The 20,303-nt window shown below is 40.0% G+C and overlaps 1 protein-coding gene and 1 non-coding gene across 2 annotated transcripts in view; one reads left to right on the top strand and one right to left on the bottom strand.

Annotated features, from left to right (window-relative positions):
• The window catches only part of UPP2 (uridine phosphorylase 2), a 263,171-nt gene that overhangs the window by 109,714 nt on the left and 133,154 nt on the right, over positions 1 to 20,303 (top strand). Inside the window, exon 3 of the mRNA XM_063646019.1 lies at positions 10,182 to 10,261. Within this exon, the coding sequence (XP_063502089.1) occupies positions 10,182 to 10,261 (80 nt within the window). The remainder of the gene's footprint in view (positions 1 to 10,181; positions 10,262 to 20,303) is intronic.
• Positions 191 to 297, bottom strand: LOC129490846 (U6 spliceosomal RNA). The gene has a single exon (XR_008660334.1). It is a non-coding gene; the product is annotated as a U6 spliceosomal RNA (small nuclear RNA).

Below are 20,303 nucleotides of genomic sequence, written 5' to 3'. Positions count from 1 at the left end.
TATAACAATCTATGTCAAGTTAATGCCAACTTAATTACAATAATATACACAACTTTGTTCCCATATAGCCCATCCCCTTTCACCTCATTTTTTGTTGTTATTGTCATGCAAATTATAATGCATAATTCCAAATTTAGATATCCTACTCTTTACCGATCATCTCCAGTACATCGTGTGCCCTTGGATACAGAAAAAATACGAAATGCTTTGCAAATCTTAAGTCATCCTTGCACAAGGGCCATACTAGTGTTCTCTGAACTGTTCTAATTTTAGTATATGTGTTGCTGAATTGAGCACAATGTAATCCGATTTTACCATTAAAAACTTCACTCTGACAGTGTGAAAAATGGATTAAAGAGGAGGCCAGTCCGGGCGCGGTGGCTCACGCTTGTAATCCCAGCACTTTGGGAGGCCGAGGCGGGCGGATCACGAGGTCAGGAGATCGAGACCACGGTGAAACCCCGTCTCTACTAAAAATACAAAAAAATTAGCCGGGCGTGGTGGCGGGCGCCTGTAGTCCCAGCTACTCGGAGAGGCTGAGGCAGGAGAATGGCGTGAACCCGGGAGGCGGAGCTTGCAGTGAGCCGAGATTGTGCCACTGCACTCCAGCCTGGGCGACAGAGCGAGACTCCGTCTCAAAAAAAAAAAAAAAAAAAAAAAAAAAGAGGAGGCCAGTGTGGAGGTAAGAAGACTGATACAAGATGCTGGAGTAAACAGATAAAAGATGATAGTAGTCTAAACTGGAGTTCAATACTGAAGTGTTAGAGAACAGAGGCTGACAACAAATTTGAAAAATGTTAAAGATATAATATTAACTAGCTGTGGTGACTGAATGTAGGGTTGAAGAAAATAGAAGAAGAAAAATGTTTAGCTTTCTGCATCATGTAACTGAAGGGATATGGTGCTATTCGTAGAAACAGATAACGTCGAAATAGGAGCTTTGGGAGAAAATGCAACAAGCTCAGTTTTAGACCTTTTGAATTTGTGATACTTGTTGGATATTCAAATGGAGACTAGAGATGATCAATAAAAAGTGCAATATCTAGATTTGAAACTAAAATGAGCAATATGAACTGTGAGTATAGTACAGATTTGAGTGATTAGTATGTAGATAGTAATGGAAGCCTAGTAAGTTTATCAGAATACCCAGTAAGAGTGAATATAGTGATAATAGAAGAAGGATGGAATTCCAAGGAACAGTAATATTTGAGTTTGAGGAAAAGATTCTTCCCAAAAAAAGAGAAGGAGAAGCCCTAGAAGTACCTGGACAAGCAGGAGAGTGTGTTGTCATGAAAGTGGAAGGAAGAAAGTATTTCTGGAATCAAAGTGCCACAGAAAATGACTACAATGTTTTCATTAGATTTAACAATAAAGAAATTCGTTAATAACTGTGGTACATTAAAGATAGCTGTAAATTATTTGCTGTTCTCCCTATCAAGAAATGAAGTCTATTTGCTTTCTGTTGAATCTGGACTGGATTGGACTTGTACTGATCAATGTGGCAGAAATGAGGTTCTTTAATTTCTGAGGCTGAGCAGCTTCTATTTTCACAAGGTTGAAATTGTTCCTCTTGAAACTCAGCCATCATGTTGAGAGAAGCCCACATGTAGAGAGGCCAGGAGGAGAAGGACTAACTTCTAGCTGAGTTCCCAACCAAAAGCAAACACCATCTGCCAGCTATGTCAATGAGCCATAGTGGATGTTCCAGCTCAGTCAAGCCTCCAGGTGACTGCAGTTCTGTGCAGAACAGAGGAATTGTATAACTGAGCCTTGTCAACCCACAGAATCGTGACAGATAATCAATGGTGTCTGTTGTTTTAAATGACTAAGTTTTGAGGTAGTGTGTTACTCAGCAATTGACAACCTATTTTCTTACTGTTTTGTAATGTCCGTAAGAGCAGCTGTCCTGTTGGGGAACTGCAGGTGTAAATTGCAATGGGTTGAAGAGTGACTTGAAGGATAGAAACTGGAGACATCTATTTTAAGAAGTGGACTGGGAAAGAGAGGAGCTATTTCGAGTGGTATTGGAAGAAGTTCTGTATTTGACAAAGGATGTTTTGTTTGTTTTTAATAGGAAAAACTTAAACGGTATTTAAGAAGGGGTTAGTTAGGTGGTGCCTCATGCTTATAATCCCAGCACTTTGAGAGGCTGAGGCAGGATGACAGCTTGAGACCAGGAGTTCAAGACCAGCCTGGGAAACACAGTGATAACTCATCTGTACAAAAAAAAGTCAAAAACTTAGCCAGGCATGGTGGTACATGCCTGTAGTCCCAGCTATTTAAGAGATTAGCATGGGAGGATCATGTGAGCCCGAGAGGAGGTCGAGGCTGCAGTGAGCCATGACTGCACCATTGCACTCCAGCCTGTGTGACAAAGTGAGACTCTGTCTCAAGAAAAGAAAAAAAAGTGTTAGTTTAAGGAAAAAACATTGAAGACACAGGAGAGATGGGTTAACTCATGGAGCAAGTTTCCTGAGGAGACAGGGAAAACGCTGACTTATTCAGATGCCCCTAGAAACGATCTGATTGGTTTCATTAGATATTATCCACTATGGATTCCTGGAGGAGTGAACTCTCATATCCTACCTCCTCAGCAGTCATCCTATGGATGGCTGCCTATGGCTCAGGCACTAATACATTTTCTAGTCATCTATGGCTAGAGTGTTTAGGCAGTATTGTTTAGGGTATTTCAGGCTATGAGTAATAGAAGACATATCTCAAAGTGGCTAAAACATACATCTGAAGTTTGAAGGTTGATTAAATCAGCAACTCAAAAGGTATCATCAAGGTTCCAGGTTCTTTCTATCATTCTGCTCTGTTGTCTTTGGACTTTTATCTTGTTCTATCAGGTGTGCTTCCATAATTGTCTCAAGATGACTGCTGCGGTTCCAGGGGTCATATTCAGAAGATAATGTCAACGGACAGAAATAAGTTTCTCCATGCAAGTCCCTTTCCAGAAGTATTCTAGCAAACTACTCAAAAGTTTAGAATCTCATTATATGCCCAGTCAATATTGAGGATGATTTTAGGTAGATTATTTAAACTTTCTGAACTTCCATTTGCTCATCTGTAAGACAGGTAGCAAAATATCTATCTCAAGGTTATCATAAGGAATAAAAGAGTTTTATATTAAGTGCATCACCTAGTGTTTGGCACATATGTACTCCATCTTCCATCCTGTATCTACAGTTCATTTTCTATGAAACATACTTGAGGTTCTCTCCTCCCATTTAAAAGACTACATATGGCTTAAAATAAAATTGGTTCATGAGAACACATGGACACAGGGAGGGGAACATCACATACCAGGGCCTGTCGGGGGTAGGGGGCTGGGGAGGGGTAGCATTAGGAGAAATACCTAATGTAGATGATGGGTTGATGGGTGCAGCAAACCACCATGGCACGTATATACCTATGTAACAAACCTGCACGTTCTGCACATGTATCCCAGACTTAAAGTATAATAAAAAAATAAATAAAATTGATTCATCTTCTGGTGCTAGAGTTTACTTTCCTGGAAATACTCAGAAGAGAGGAAAAAAAATAACTAGACGTCTATTAGAAAAGAAAAAGGATGGATGGACAAAGGAGAACGTCTGCTGCACAGGACCACCAGTGTGCAAGAAACTGTTCTGGTTTTCTCATTCTTGGGGTGTGAAAACTCCTGGGTTCCAGGCAGGAACTGAAGTGTCAGAGTTTCCTGTCTGGGAAAAAGGGAGAGAGCCAGTGCACAGGTGGGGATCCAGGGCACAGATGGAGTATAGGTGCTGCTGTATGTGTTGGGTAACAGAGGTGAACATTCAGAATGATTTATTCTTATTCCAAGTATATACTGTATAGGAGGGCCATGGGCTTCACCACAGACCTAAGATGGAGCCAGAATAATAAATCATAAAATTCCATGGGCTCCAAAGATAATATAACCTGAATACTGAATAGTATTTGCGTTATCATGTAACTAAGGCAAAAAAAAAAAAAAAATACGGTGCATTCTCACATGCCTTGTGCTTTCTCTAGAAACAATTAAATTTCCCATCTAGAATCTCCCTTTGCTTATCTCAATAGACACAGTGCCATCTACTGAAAATAAAGCACCAATAGCCATGTACCCTGAGGGATTCCCAGGAGAGCCCCCCTCTCTGTGGGCTCCCTGTCTCACCCACCTCCCAGATGGACTGGAGGGAGTAGGCGGAATCCACAGGCTGTTCTCCTGTCACAAACTGTAATGCATCTGTTCTCTGGTGCTTTCCGTGAGCAGCAAGAGTAAGATGTTCCTGAAGGGACCTAGGGAGCCTGGCAAGGCACTTACAGTGTAAGTGAAAGCTCTTTTAGGCTGCCCTCTTGCCTTCAACCAAGTATAAACTGAAGCTATTTTATATAGCGGAGGCATAGTTTTTAGATTCAATCATAACAAGGATGAATGACATGTCTTCCTTTGGGCAATTAGGAGATGTTTCTTTCCACACAATAGTGTAGCAATGTGTTTAAGTACATTTATCCTTCTGTGAAATTTTTAATGGGTACAATGGATAAGAGATTAATAACAGAATCCCGGACCATTATCAAGACAGGTATGTCTTTGGGAAATGTGGATAACCTAGGTTGCTGTGAAATTCACTTAGGTGAAAGTCCACATTTTAGTTCATTATGTCCTCTCCAGGTGGCAATGTCCCTTGGTCTCATACATGGAGAAATGGAGAAACAAAAGAAGACTGTTTCTGATTTAGCCACTATAGTTAATGATAAAATAGAAAATGGAAGCTTTAAAATACACAGCCTTCTGCAGGACATACTCAACTCTTGCCCTCACCGCCTCTCACTTTACCATTCCTCCTCCCAAGGAATCTTGGCTCAGCATGTCAGGAAGCCCTTCAGGGACCATTTATAATTTAAAGCTCTGGTTTGAATTGATTCTGATTTGGCTTTTGGTAGTCAGATCTGGCATCTCTTCCATTTGCCCCTCCAAATCTGGCCCCATTTTCTCTGTTGCATTTATTGCTCATTCTTTCTGCTGTCTTTTTATTAGATTTTCCTAAGCAAAACTCCCTGCAGTTAAGTCTGTGGTCTGGTAATTTATCACAAATATTCTTGAAATTGCCTCATTAAAAGGGGCATTCGAAGCTGAAACCTAAGCGTCTGTTACTATGGTAACCACCGACAACTATTTAGAACAGCCTGCTTAAACCAGAGGGGTAGAGGATTGCTGTTGGCAGAGATTGAAGGTAGGTAACTAAACTCTACTGGGCAGGGGAAAAGGCCTGTAGATTCTGATATGGAATTCTCAACCTCAAGTCATATATCTTTCTACATAAGACAAAATAAGTTGGTGCCATGCTCCTGAGTTCTCTGCTGCATGTAGTCTAGGAAATTTGAAAACTGAAAATTCTTTTCACCATCAGATTACCAAGGGAGTTTGAATTAAAAATGTATACCTCAAAATTACTTGATCATGCTTTGCATGTTCTTGAGCCAGTCATTTGCCTCTCAGTGCCTCAAGTTCTTCGTAAATTTTTTTAAAAAGTGTCCAACATGAACTCTCTATGTCTTAGTCTGTTTGTGCTGCCATAACAAAATGCCTTAGGCTGGGTAACTTATAAAGAAAAGAAATTGGTTTCTTACAATTATGGAAGCTGAGAAGCCCAAGATCAAGGTGCTAGCATTGATGTTTGGAGAGCTGCTCTCTGCCCCCAAGATGGTGCCTTGCTGTTGTGAAATCTGCAATATCATGGGGTGGGAGGTGGAAGAACAAGAGAGCCAACCTTCACTTACTCAAGGCCTTTTAAGAGGGTACCTAACATCATTCTTGAGGGCAGAGCCCTCACGATTTAATCACCTCCCAAAGGCCCCACCTCTTAACACCATCACCTTGAGAACTAAGTTTCAATATACGAATTTTGGGGGTATACACACACTCAGACCATAGCACTATGTCAGCAGATTATGTGAATATCAGTGAGGCAATAAAAGTGAAGCCTTTTTGTTAACAAGGTGCTACATCCAAGTCGACTAAAACTCACGTATTGAATCTATAACTGTTCTCCAGAATGTCTTATGGATTGCCATTAGGCAAGCTTCTTCTCTCAAAACAGAAACAAAAACAAAAACAATCACAATTCCTCCAATAGAGAGTAGTGTCAAAATAACCTTATTTATTGCCTTTCCAAGCCAGGATTCTCCATACTTTCCATTATCCACAGGCCTGTAAAAGAGCTAACAGTGCCTGTTAGGCATATCTTGAAGTGCTACAAAGGTAGTTATAGGAAAAATACATTTGGTAAATAATGAAGATTACAAAAAGTACAAATGACATTCCTTTGTCCTGTTTTCTTGGTTTTCTAGTGCAATTTTGGATAAAATATTAAACAGACAATTAATCAGGAGTGCTGAGCACTATATGAAAATAGAGATGCCAAGTCAGGCAATATATATGGGTAATGTAGAAAGATCTATATTTTTAAAAGTAGTTAGATGCTTGGGAGTATTTTGTATGTACTGTTTTCTTGGTAGAAATATAGTGCATTAAATCAACAGGATTAGACAAATATGACAGATGGAAAAACACATCTTGGTGAGCAAAGTACGGAGGGATGAAGATATGATAAAGAAGAAAAGACTGCAGAGTGTTGATGCTCTTGTGACAAGAAGAAGAGAGTATGCCCTGGAATGGAGTCGTGGTAGGAATGGTTATGGAAGACAATAACAACAATAACTAGTGTCATATGAAAAGGGATTGAGTTATGGATATAAGTGGATGCATTAAATCTGCAAGATCTAGAATTTCTTCAGCACTGCACTCCTTTTGTTGTTTTTCATACTATCACAACTGCATTAATCAACTATTAGTGAATTTTTGATGACTCATTCATGTACCTACGAGGGAACAGGGGTAAGCAGAGCTCATTCTTTGGGTAGTCGTAAGTAGGCAACCCGCGAGCTCAAATGTTCTAAATTTCCTTCTTTTCACCAAGTAGGTAGGGAGGTCAGAGCTTCCCAGAGACAGGCGGGGTGTGGAGGAGTTCATGGAACATCGAAAATATTGAGATGTTCAAATCAGAATGGATTCAACATCAAAGAGAGATCTTGCACATATTTGAGAAAAGGTGAACAAAGCAATTCCACACAAAATTGCTTGTTTTGTGGCTGTTAATGAGAAAATTCCCAGAAACATACCTTTTACTGTTTATGTCTCAGACCTTGTAAATCATGAAATGCAATTTCAGATTGTAGTGTAAGACCTATAGAGAAACGTGGGTATTGCTGTTAGCTGTAAATACAGTTCTTTATTATGATTGCAGCTTGTTCTCCCTAAAATAAAATTCAGCATGTGCTGAATTTAAGTTTAGCTTGGCTAACTTTTCTGCCAGATAGAATATAAGTACACTGCATATAATACTGTGTTAGCTTTTTTTTTCAACATGAACTCAAATTTTGAATGTTCTTATCAGTTTATTATTCAACCTTCACGCAAAAACAAAATGGGAAAATGTAAGGGCATAATCGGTGACATCGGATAGAACTGTTTAGATCTTGATTATGCCACTTACTGATTGCTAATCCTTACTTTCCTTACCTATAAAAATTGGATGATAGATATGCTTACCTCATATGGTAGCTCTGAGGTATAAAGGAGACAATGAATATAGACTTTGTTGGGATACTTATGTATCCTCAGTAAATAATACCCATTTTCCCCACCCAAGTTCTGAACCAATTTAGAAACAGACAAGAGTAACGCAGGCAGGAGACCATTATCATTAATAAAGCTGACACTGGAGAGCTTAGGCTTCCTGATGCTGAATACCAGAAATAGGCTCACCAACTGGTATCAGGTAGTCCTGGACAATGGGTTGTTCCACCGGGAAAAGGTCTTTGCCACTATGCTTACAGCATGCCTAAAATCATGCTCCCTGTGAGATTTGCTACCAAAAGAGAAAGAGGCTGGAATACAAATACCCAGATTCTCTCAACTTATCCTTGCCAGGGGAGGATAAATGAGGAGGTGGAAGTATCCAGGAATGTCACAGCTCATGCGGCTCCCTCTCATGGGAGGAAACAGCAGGAGTGGAGAATGAGTATTCCCTCCCACAGAATGATTAGCACAGTGCCTGGCACAAGGAAGCATTTATTATTTGTCATCTGTGTCTATTATAATTACTGATTCTTAAGGAAAAGTGAAAATAAATACAAATTATACTTTGAACATACGGGAGAGTGGTAGGTGGCAAGTTTTAGAGAGATTGATAAAACCTGAATAGTTAAGGTCCTTATATGTCATAATGTGCATTTTCATTTTGTTTCGTAGATAATGGATAACCAAAAATAATCTTAAATCAGGGAGAAACACTCTATTAAGTCTGTTCTTACACTGTTATAAAGAACTACCTGAGACTGGCTAATTTATGAAGAAAAGAGATTTAATATACTCATAGTTCTGCAGGCTGTATAGGCAGCATGGCTGAGGGGCCTCAGGAAACTTAAAATTATGGCGGAAGACGAAGGAGAAGCAAGCATATATTCACCATGGCGGAGCAGGAGATGGAGAGAGAGCAAAGGCGGAAGCGCTACACACTTTCAAACAACCAGATCTTGTGAGAACTCTATCATGAGACTGTACTAGGGAGATGGTGCTAAACCATCAGAAACCACCCCTATGATCCAATCACCTCCCACCAGGCCCCACCTCCAACACACCGTCACAATTCAACATGAGATTTGGATGGGGACACAGAGCCAAACCATATCAAACTTTCAAGTTTGCATTTTAGAATATGAGCTCTTTATTAGACTGTTTCATTTTGCTATAAAAGAATACCTGAGTCTGGGTAATTTGTAAAAGTAAGAGGTTTATCTGGCTCATGGCTCTGCAGGCTGTATGACCATGACACCAGCATCTGCTTCTGGTGAGGGCTTCATGGAGCTTCCGCTCATGGTGGAACGCAGAGGAGAGTAGGCATCACATGGTAAAGGGAAAGAACAGAGAGAGAGAATGAGAGAGAGAGGAAGAGGCATGGGGAGGGAGGTGTCAGACTCTTAACAGATCTAACAGGAACTAAGAGTGAGAACTCACTCAATCCCGCAAGAATGGCACCAAGCCATTTGTGAGGGATTCATCCTCATGATCCCAACACCTCTCTCTGGGCCCCACCTCCAACACTGGGGATCAAATTTCAGCATGAGATTTGGAGGGGACAAATATTCAAACTATATCAAACTCTAACTGCAGTATACAATATAGAGAAGATGAACAGTCTCCCTGAGCCAGGCACTATGCTATGCACCTAATAGAATGCTCTCTATTTTAATCCTCACAGCAATCTTGAGAATAATGCCACACTCACATCACTCTCATTTTAAGATTGCATAACTGAAACTTTGAAAGTTTAAATAATTTAGCCAAGATACTCAGCTTATAAATGAAAAAATCTAGAATTTGATCCCATATCTACCTGACTCTAAAACTCAGGACTGGCTTCATGGGCCCGTGACCAGTACAGTCACACAGAGACCTGAATTTAGAAGGGCTCTGAGCTTGGTTTCATGCTCTGCTGTCTCAGTATTAAAATTCTTAATCATTTTAGAACAAGGGGCCTGCATTTTCTTTTTTTTTTTTTTTTTTTGAGACAGAGTCTCGCTCTGTCGCCCAGGCTGGAGGGCAGTGGCGCAATCTCGGCTCACTGCAAGCTCCGCCTCCCGGGTTCACGCCATTCTCCTGCCTCAGCCTCTCCGAGTAGCTGGGACTACAGGCGCCCGCCACCACGCCCGGCTAATTTTTTTTGTGGTATTTTTAGTAGAGACGGGGTTTCACCGTGGTCTCGATATCCTGACCTCGTGATCCGCCCGCCTTGGCCTCCCAAAGTGCTGGGATTACAAGCGTGAGCCACCGCGCCCGGCCGGGGCCTGCATTTTCATTTTGCATTGGGTCCCTTAAATGATGTAGCCAGTCCTGCCAAGATATCTTTTCTTACTATTATTCCAGTCACCACTATCACCAAATCAGAAAGATTCTACACAAATAAAACTCCGCTTTTCATCAGAGTCATGGAAAAGTAATGAGTCTAGGTGGAAAATTAATATGTGGATGATCGTATATGGGTGTTTCCGCATTTACACGTGTAAATGTTCACCATTCGGAGCCCAGTCATTGTCACCACTCTTTTCTCAAACATTTTTTTTATTCCTAGGGACTTCACCAGTGCTGCCATGCTGGCCCCAGGCTGTGAGTTGGACCCAGACCGAGAAGTGGTGAGGACAAGGCCTGAAGGTTAGTGAGGGAAGAAGAGAAATACATTCATGTCTAAGCACATGTGTCTGGTCATATTCCAAGTCTCAGTACAAATTAATTTTGAATTATCTGGTTGATGTTTTCCACATTTCAGCTTCCATCAATTGGCACAAATAATTAAGGGGTGATGCAACACATATTGGTACAATTTGTCAACTTTTTTAGAGCTAGGCCCACTGAAATTCAGGTAGCTACCACAGACGATGGAAGAGTGTATTTTAGAAAAACATGCTATGTGAACAGCCCTACAGTAGTGCCTTATTTTCAATCACCTTTTTAAACGATGAATTCATAATATTCTTTAAGGTAGTTGATCACTCTAACTATCCCTTTAATAAATTTTTTTTTAAAAAATTAGAAAATATTGAAAATACAAAAAGACTCTAGAAAAATTATTCTAAGTCTTTCTGCATTTTTTTCACATGCACATACACACACATACACAGACTTACAAAATAGAAAATGGTGGGCATACTTTTTTGTAATCTGGATTTTTCCTACTGATACTGAGCATTAATGGTTTTGAAAAAAGGCTATAATAGTTTTTTTGGTCATTTAAATGATTTCCTGTTTTTTTTTTTTCTATGAAGTCCATTATTGTAAAAAAATCTGATTATTTTCTTAAGCTAAAGTGAAATATCCTATTCAAAGGACATATACACTCATAAGACCCTTGATATATATTGCTAAATTGTCTTCAAGATTGGTTTTACCAGTATATAGTCCCAGCTCAATGTGGGAATGCCTGTTTGCATAAACCTGTTTTTAAAAGTTCAGATCTAAATCTATTTGGTTTTCTTCTAGCTGCTTATCAACCAAGGTGCATACTTTGGACTAAGGGGAACAGAAGATGCCTTGCCACTCTACCATACACGCTGTGACCACATGATTGTAGAGGCAACATTGCCTCTCTCCACTGGAGAGAAGAGCTTTTCTTGGTTTACTATAGCTTTGGCTATATCTTAGCTTAACATACCTTCAGTGAGGAGATAAGACTATTGCCTAAACATACTTTTTTTCTTTTTTAAGCTAGGCTATAATATTTATTGAGCTTTTTTTTTCTTGCTAAATGATATTATTAATTTATTCTCTCACATATTTCCCTAGAACTTGTTTACTCCCTATTAAATAGATGTATGGCTTTTTTCCAATCTGAAGTCAGTGTTAGTCATGTTGCAATGTTGTTGCCTAATTTGGGGTCTCTAAAATGACTTGTAAATAAGAATTAGATCCCAAAGAAAATTATTCCAGCTAATTATAAATCTTAGAAAGTTATTTTTATGCTTTAGTTGTATTCTGTGAGGATTTACTATGGCCTTCTAGAGCTTTCTAGAATTAGAGAAGAAACAGCCTGAAAACCAACCTTTTGAGTAAACTCAGACTCAGATATTACTCATAGAAGCCCACATACTTAGATCCTTTTCTAAATCCTAGGATTGCTTTAGGGGACACATATCGATGAAGCATATTGATTAAACTTCAATGAGAAGTTTAATAGGAAACTCTTTCTTGTAAAGAAATCCTCTCTGGCCAGAAATTGAATAAGTAATTTTAGGGCAATATGACATGTTTTTGAGTGATAACTTGGATTCTGAAAAGACATTTATTCAGTAATGCTAATAAAGTAATCATAATTCTTTTCACTAATTGCTTTCATCTCAAGTAATATTGTTTAATCAACTGCAGGAGGACCAAGAGAATAACACCAACTTGACCTTTGACTTTTAACCTCAACAGTGTGTCTTCACATCACTGCAGTAGCAGATTACTGCAGTTCTTCCCTATTGTTTTCTCAAACGTTTCTTTGGAAACTCTAAGGGTAATTCATTTGCCTATAACATCAGGGAACTGCTTGTCTGATTATTAGATCAAATAAGAGGATGAACTAGAGAGCTTATCAAAAAATCAGTAAAACATAGTTAGGACACTACATAACATTTTGTGTTTGGACCTCCTATTTTTTTTTATTTTTATTTTACTGCCAGTCACTCTACTGCTCATTTTGGGAACCTTTGCTCATCTCTTTTATTATAAGTTTACCATTTTATAATATAAAATTGAACATCTGTAAAGGTCTTCACATTTTTAGGTAGCTAAAATTGGATGTTAATATTTTTTTGGAAACCTGTTGCCTGGTAGTAATAAGGAGAAAGTGGGACTAGAAACTGGAAACAGCTATTTTTAAATTGTTAGCAAATTCTTCTGTCTCTAGAGGTAAAATTTTGAATTTACTTTTGAGGACAGATTGCTCCTTTACTTCCATGCCTTGATTTCCAGACACATATATTTTAATTATGGGGAAGATGCCACCATGGTCTCTAATTCAAAGCGTGTACCACATCCTGTAAGACAGAATATCATCCTTTTAAGCTGTTGTCTCCCAGTTGGCACCATAACAGAGGCTTCAGTGAACTATTCCAGCTTTGAAATAGCCCAGCCATTTCTGAGAGATTGGGTGTGTGATGAGGCATTTAGACCATTGCTGGAAAACCTTCATCTGGGGAAGATGCTTTGAAAGGGAATGTTCATTTTCCTTAAGATGCACTACAATCACCCGCTCTTACCACTGAACGTTTGGACAGGTCCAAATCTCAGTATGTTGTAGGTGGATAAGTATGCATAATGACCTGGGAAAAATTAACTTGCATGCCCCAAACATTTCAAGACTTTGCTAATAAATATATAGCAACAGAAACCTGGGGAACATATGTGAGAGTACGTTCTAAGGGTCTTTTTCATAAGAAGATACAACACTAGATTGGGTTAAATCATGGATATGAGTGTATTTAGTACAGATTCTGGATTTAATGTATTAGCTCATGCAACTGGAGGTGGTTTTAACATCTTTCTTGGTGGATTAACTAAAACTTGGACTCAATGGTAGTCTACATTTAATGGGGATGCCATGCCAGAGCTTCCTTGGCATGCTATGGAGAAGGGAATCCACAGGCTTAGGACATAAGGTTGAATTGGATTTATCATGTGCAACCTGGTGCCCATCCTCCCACCTAATGCTCGACCAGAAGGCCTCAAAGACTTTCCCTTCACTAAGATATTTAGGAATACTTTAGTGGAGGGCACGCCTGAATCCTTGAAATCCTCTGTGATTACTCTACTTTGAAGGTCAAAAATGACTGTGGGGGATGCTGCCCACTGAGATGGGCTCCCTGATTTGATTACGATGTGCCTTGATGCGTGTCTTCATCTTTCTTTTCATTAACATTTATTGAGGCCAGGCACGGTGGCTCATGCCTGTAATCCCAGCATTTTGAGAGGCCCAGGTGGCTGGATCGCTTGAGGTTAGGAGTTCGATATCGGCTTGGACAACATGGTGAAATCCCATCTCTACTAAAAATACAAAAATTAGCTGGGTGTGGTGGCGCATGTCTGTAATCCCAGCTACTCAGGGAAGCCTAGGCAGGAGAATCGCTTGAACCCAGGAGGTGGAGGTTGCAGTGAGCCGAGATTGCACCACTGCACTGCCTGGGTGACAGAGCAAGACTCTGTCTCAAAAATAAAATAAAATAAAATAAAAATAAAGTTTATTGAGTTTCTTGGATCTATATGTTTATGTTCTTCAACAAATCTGGGGAAATTTCAGCCACATTTCTTCAAACTTTGTTCCTGTCCTCTCTTCTCTCTCATCTTGGAGACCACATTTACATTTAGAGTAGGCGGCATGAAGTTGTCCCACAGCTCACTGAAATTCTGTTGATCTTTTTCAGTCATTTTTTATCTGTGTTTCATTTTGAGTAGTTTCTATTGACATGTCCTCATTTATAGTGTCTAATCTACTTTCAATCCCATCTAGTTTATTTTTCATCTCACATACTGTATTTTTCAGCTCTAGAAGTTTGATTTGGGTCTTTTGTTGTTGTTGTTGTTGAGACGGAGTCTCACTCTGTTGCCCAGGCTGGAGTGCAATGGTGTGATCTTAGCTCACCGCAACCTCCACATCCTGGGCTCAAGCGATTCTTCTGCCTCAGCCTCCCAAGTAGCTGGGATTACAGGTGCCTGCCACCACACCCAGCTAATTTTTGTATTTTAGTAGAGACAGGGTTTCACTATGTCAGCCAGGCTGGTCCTGAACTCCTGACCTCAAGTGATCCACCTGCCTTGGCTTCCCAAAGTGCTGGGATTACAAGTGTGAGACACCTCACCCAGCCTATTTGGGTCTCTTTTATGTCATCATCTATGTCTTTTCTTAACACACTTATGGTTTCCTCTACTTTCTTAAACATATAGACTATAGTTATAAACCTGTTTTAATAACCATGACTGCTATAGTCATTCACCACATAATAACGTTTCGGCCAATGATGAATTACATATATGACAGTAGTTCCATAAAATTTTAATAAAGCTGACAAATTTCTATTGCCTAATGACATCTTGATAATCCTGACTCTATGTAGGCCTGCATGTTTTTGTCTTAGATTTTAACAAAAAAGTCTAAAAAGTAAATGGAATAAAATTTAAGAAAAATTTTATATCTATTTTATTTTGGGATGCTATTCAAATCACACATACACTTACCCAAAAAGAATCAGTGAGTGTGAGAGAGAATAAGAGAAGTATACTAAAAACATCAAAAAAGATGGAGATTGAACTAGAGGGATTAGGATAAAAAGGGAAGGAGGGAAGGAGAGAGAGAGGGAGAAATGATGTCAAAAAAGTTATTAAAACTTTTAAAAATAAGTATTAATGTAAGAATGGTAGAAAAGATAATGTGTTTTTCTCTTCATTTTGCGCCTTTCAAATTTTTTTTTTTTTTTTTTTTTTTGAGATGGAGTCTTGCTCTTGTACCCCAGGCTAGAGTGCAATGGCATGATCTCAGCTCACCGCAAACTCCATCTCCTGGGTTCAAGTGATTCTCCTGCCTCTGGATCTCTGTAAGCTCTGGAGATTGCTCTACCTGCTCCTTCTGAGTGGCTCTTTATCCAACTTTTGGTAGTTTTCTCACATGCATGGGCTGATCACTGCCCAGCTGAAGAGTCTCTGCAAGGCAGCCTTAACATACTTACAGGATTTTTTGGAAATATAAATGAGAGATCCAACTTATATTAAGTAAAAGCAAAGTATTCATTGTCTCATAATACTGGAAAACTGAAGGATAAAACTCACTGGAGAGACTGGCTGCAGTAGCAAATAAGGTCATTTCTTTTGTGCTCACTGTTGCTCTTCCTCCATCTATCCTTTGTCTCTCTCTCCTGTTCTCTTTGCTGATGCTAAATGATTTCTTACTGGAGATGGCTTCCTCCAAGCAGAGGGAAAGGTGGCCTGAAGCAATGGTTGCTGCTATCATCATCCTTCTAGTCTTTCTCTAGGTCCAAGTATCAAATCTCGGAGAAACTTGTTGGCCTGTTAGAGTTACATGTCCATTACTGAGCCAAGCATTGTGCATGGGAGGAGGTATGTTCTGACAGGCAAGGCCCGGGTTAGCACTGGTTAAAACCTGTGAAATGAGCTCCTTGCAGGAGAGAATAGTTTTATTACTAGAAGATGCTGAAGGAGGGAATTTGGGTCTACAAAACAGCAATGATCAATTCACCCAGTTTCCTCATCAGGAAAATAGATAAAAAATTCTAAAATGTGACAGGGTATTTATTAGGTACTTGGCTTATCATAAGTGCATGGTAAATGTGTTATTATTAATAATCTGAGCTTAGTACCTCCAGTTGTCTGTAACTGCATTCACTTCTCTGTATCGCTAATCCTCAGTAAAGAAGTTTCTCCTTTGTCTCTCTGTGCCAAGAGTTGCTTGAATTCCTACCGTGGGCCTCAGTTTCCGGGTAACTGGGTTCCTGATCATTTGCCATTGCCATTTCTCAAATGCACCTGTTTCTGCCTTGCCTAAGCAGAGATCTTTTGTAAGCATCAAACCAGCAGCCGGAAGCAAATGGTCCGCTCAAATTGGGTAATTTGAGTAGAGTTTATTAAGGAGATTATTTATAAAGGTATTAGCAGGTTATAGGGAAATCATAAGGGGTAGTGCAGTACCCTGGGCTAGTAGAAGGCCTGATGGGACAAAGGACAGAATGGTGACTGGTGCTGGAGAGAGAGGGTCACCTGACAGGAGCGGGGATATTCAGCCAGCCTGTAGTGGCCCACGTTGAGGGAGCCAGTGAATAAATAGCCTGGCCTTCTGCTCTCACTATTCTACCCTCTTTCTGATCTCCAATGCTCCCCATGGTGTGAATCCAATAGGAAGCTATAGTGCAAAAGAGCCTGTTTATACAGCCCAATAGGTCAGCCTCCTACTTGGGGCACAGAGAAGAGTGATGAAGGGAATAGGGTGGACTGGAAGAACAACTGGGAAACATCAAGCAAGCCCTAGATCTTGGTCTTATTTTTTTCCCAAGATGAAATAACTTATTCCTGGTCATATTCACGAAACGTGTGTCTGCTCTGGATTTTCCTGGTCTTGAGATAGGGAGCTCTGAATTTCTATAACCTGAAGTGGGGGAAGATTGCTAGCCACAGTCTGGTATTTAAGAAAGCAAAATACTGCTTGCAAATACCTGGACATGTGCAACCTGATAACAGGAGGTTTTGTTCTTTAGTTGTATCCCATGAGTGGATCTTAGATCAAGCCATTCCTTGAAGGGGACAGCTTTCCTGGTTGCCTGGAGAGAATGAGCACCAAAAAAAAAAAAAAAAAAAGAGAGAGCTGTTACCTTACATGGAAAGAAGGTACTCACATGGAAGGAGGCTACTGGGGCGGGGGCTTCACAGATTCACACTTCAGCATCTTTTACCGATATAAAATTCACCTTATTTTTCAAAGTGCTTACAGGGGAAGCCAAGGACGTAGGGCAGGGAATAAAAGTGGTAATAACAAAAGAGGGAGATGAGGTAAAAACAGGTTGTTGGGAAATATACAGACAGATAAAAGTGAAGACAAAGGGGAGGGTGAAGTAATAACAAATTCGAAGTGATGAGTACTAAAGATAAACGTGCAACTCGAAGCCAGAGGCAATCCTACCATTATAGAGAAAAAGCAGGCCTTGGTCCAGCTTTTGCTGTGGAAGATGAACCAGGGGCCGAGCAGCCACCCATTATCACAGTTAGAGGACAATGCAGGCCTGGCCCAACTCTCTGCTCTTTATTTTGAATCCTATATTTTTCTTTCCGAAACACCTTGGAAGCCACTTAGCCAAGGTAAGAGGAAAAGAAAAAGGCAGCTATCTGGCAGGCCTGCCTGCACAGAGCAAGAGCTTTGCTGGGACATTTGAGACAGGTAGGTGATTCAGACTGTACTTGAAGGGAAGATCCCTGGAGTGGTTTGAGGATTTGGGATATGTTACCAAATATCTCGAAAGAAAAGTCACAACCCAAGTGCCCCCTGGCTTAAGTGCATGTATATTTTCACAGCCTTTGTCTTTCAGAGATCAGCACTCTATTGCTGTGTTGCTATTGTAAGGATGGAAAAAAATAGAACCATTTTAATGTTGTGCTGTTTGCATTTCCCAACAGTTAAGAAGCAGCCCCATTATTAGCTGGCAACACCGTTGTGACATTAGTGGTGACTTTGCTGCTTGGGATTCAGCTCATGAAATATCTTCCTTCCTGGTACAATTTTTTTCTTTTTCCTTTTTCTTTTCTTTCATCTCTCATGTTTAATTATCATGCAAATGACTAGCTAAATGACCATCTATGCTTTAGGTCTAACTGCTGGTCCAGGTTAAGAATGGGCTACCAAAGGTGCTAACATATTAAGTTTGATGCAGTCTCAAAATACTAGAACCCATGGAGCTACTTTCTCATGGCTATCCCTGATGGGCAAGGGAGCTGTCTTTGTCAGGTATGGGGAGGTGGGGTGTCACAACTTAGGGGGCTCAGGGAGGTCCTGACACAGAGGAAGAAGGACTTTTGTGTTGGTGGAGGTGTCACAGCATGATGGGGCACAAGGCCTTGGAGGTTGTAGGCGGTGAGAGGGTCCGATGCGGAGTGCTGGAGACTAGTGGGAGGAGAGACATTCCTGCCAGGAATAGGGACAGTGGAGGCAACAGGAGAGTGATTCAATGAATAAATAAATTGAAGACAATTGGAGCCAGTCTTCGCATTATTTGGGAGAATAAATATACATATAAAAAGAGGGCTGGCTGGGCAGGGTGGCTCACGCCTGTGGTAATCCAAACACTTTAGGAGGCCAAGGTGGGTGGATCACCTGAGGTCAGGAGTTCGAGACCAGCCTGGCCAAAATGGTGAAACTGCATCTTTACTAAAAATACAAAAATTAGCCAGGTGTGGTGGTGTGTGCTTGTAATCCCAGCTATGTGGGAGGCTGAGGCAGGAGAATCACTTGAACTCGGGAGGCAGAGGTTTTAATGAGCTGAGATCACACCATTGCACTCCAGCCTGGGCAACAGAGTGAGACTCTGTCTCAAAAAATAAAAATAAAAAAAAAGAGAGAAAACTACAACTCTGTGGCATAGGAATGGAATTGCAGATATTAGTACAACCTCCTGGCTTTTAATATATGGGTATATAGAAGTAAATACAGATGTAAAATGTACACATGTATATGCTTGTGTGTGTGTATGCGTATTTTGCATGTTGCAACATTTCTCTAAGTGCTGGATTGTTTTGAAATAAAAACAAGAAAAATAATATGAGGGCAATAGTACTATTTAAAATGGAGTATAGTACTAATAATGTTATAGTGCCAACAACATGGTGTTATTGAAGGATTAAATGAGATAATTCATGCGGTGGATATAATATAATGCCTGGCACCCAGTAAGCTCTCAATAACTATTATTATTATCCCATGGGAGAAAAGCTTACCATGAACACTATTCTACATCTTGTTCTTTTCACTAAAAATATATCTTAGAAATATTTTCATAACAGTACATACTTTACTTTTTAAAATTAGTAAATCTTGCTAGTGTTCTTTACTATATTACTTTTATAATTAGAAAAATAAAAAACAATCATTGTCGAGGGATAATCTGCCTTAGTATGTCATCTGCTGATGACTCATAATTTAATTAATTCTTGTTGCTAATGGAAACCTCCCGGTGAATAAGGCTTAGTTGTATTTTAATAACAGTACGTTAGTGGAGAGAATAAGAAAAAGAAAATCCAACACCAAATCTATGGAAAAATGGATATTCACACTAATTTTTCCTACTTTTATAAAGCTCTGAATCAAAATCACTGAGTAATGAAAGCAGCTGTCAAACTTCATTGCTTCAGTCTGTGAACAAACCCCTACAGGTCTGCTGCGACCAGACACTATTCAATGTGCTGGGGAGACAGCTGTGAACAAAACAGGCTCTCCCCTCATGAAGCTCTGTCCTCCTAGTCGGGGGAGATGGATAAGAAACAAGTAAACACCCAACTTTCTGTGCTTCCTCAGTTAATGACAAATTAACATTAGATCTGTCCCTTTCCTTCATAAAGCAAGGCAATTTGGTAATTTTTTTTTAAAGTTTGTGCCTTATTACTCATTTGACTTGTAGTAACCTTTTGAGCCTCGGTTCCCATATATCAAAAATGGAGATAATAATTATCTTATGAGGTTTTTGTAATCAAATATGTAAAATGCCTGGCATAAAGCCAGCCCCTTTGCAGATGCTTGATAAATAGAAGCCATTATTACATGTTAAATTGTACAATTTTTGGTTCTTGTTTTTAAGACTAAAAGAAGATTGTTTTGATTTACAGTTACAGTACCCTAGGCTGGGTGTGTCACTGATATATCCCTAAATCTTAACCAGTGCCTACACCTCTAGTCGTTTCCTTTACTGCCCTATCACAACCTCTCACCAACAGGAATGAGGAGCCTGTTCTGCTGGGTTCCCTTCTAGAAGGAATCTCAAGAAATCTGTTACGGTCTCTTGTCACCTACCCTGCAGCCCACACTTTGAGTGATCACTTTGCACTGACTATAACTGTGTTTTCCAGGCAGCTTTTCCCAGAGGCCAGGGCTCTCACTGAGTTCTCCAAAGCTCACCAAGCCCAGACTTGACCTTGCAAGCCATGCTAAGCATTTGGATCTTTATCCTGAGAA

The sequence above is a fragment of the Symphalangus syndactylus genome, chromosome 9 (assembly GCF_028878055.3).
Source record: "Symphalangus syndactylus isolate Jambi chromosome 9, NHGRI_mSymSyn1-v2.1_pri, whole genome shotgun sequence".
Lineage (NCBI taxonomy): Eukaryota > Metazoa > Chordata > Mammalia > Primates > Hylobatidae > Symphalangus > Symphalangus syndactylus.
This window is presented reverse-complemented; position numbering and strand designations above follow the sequence as displayed.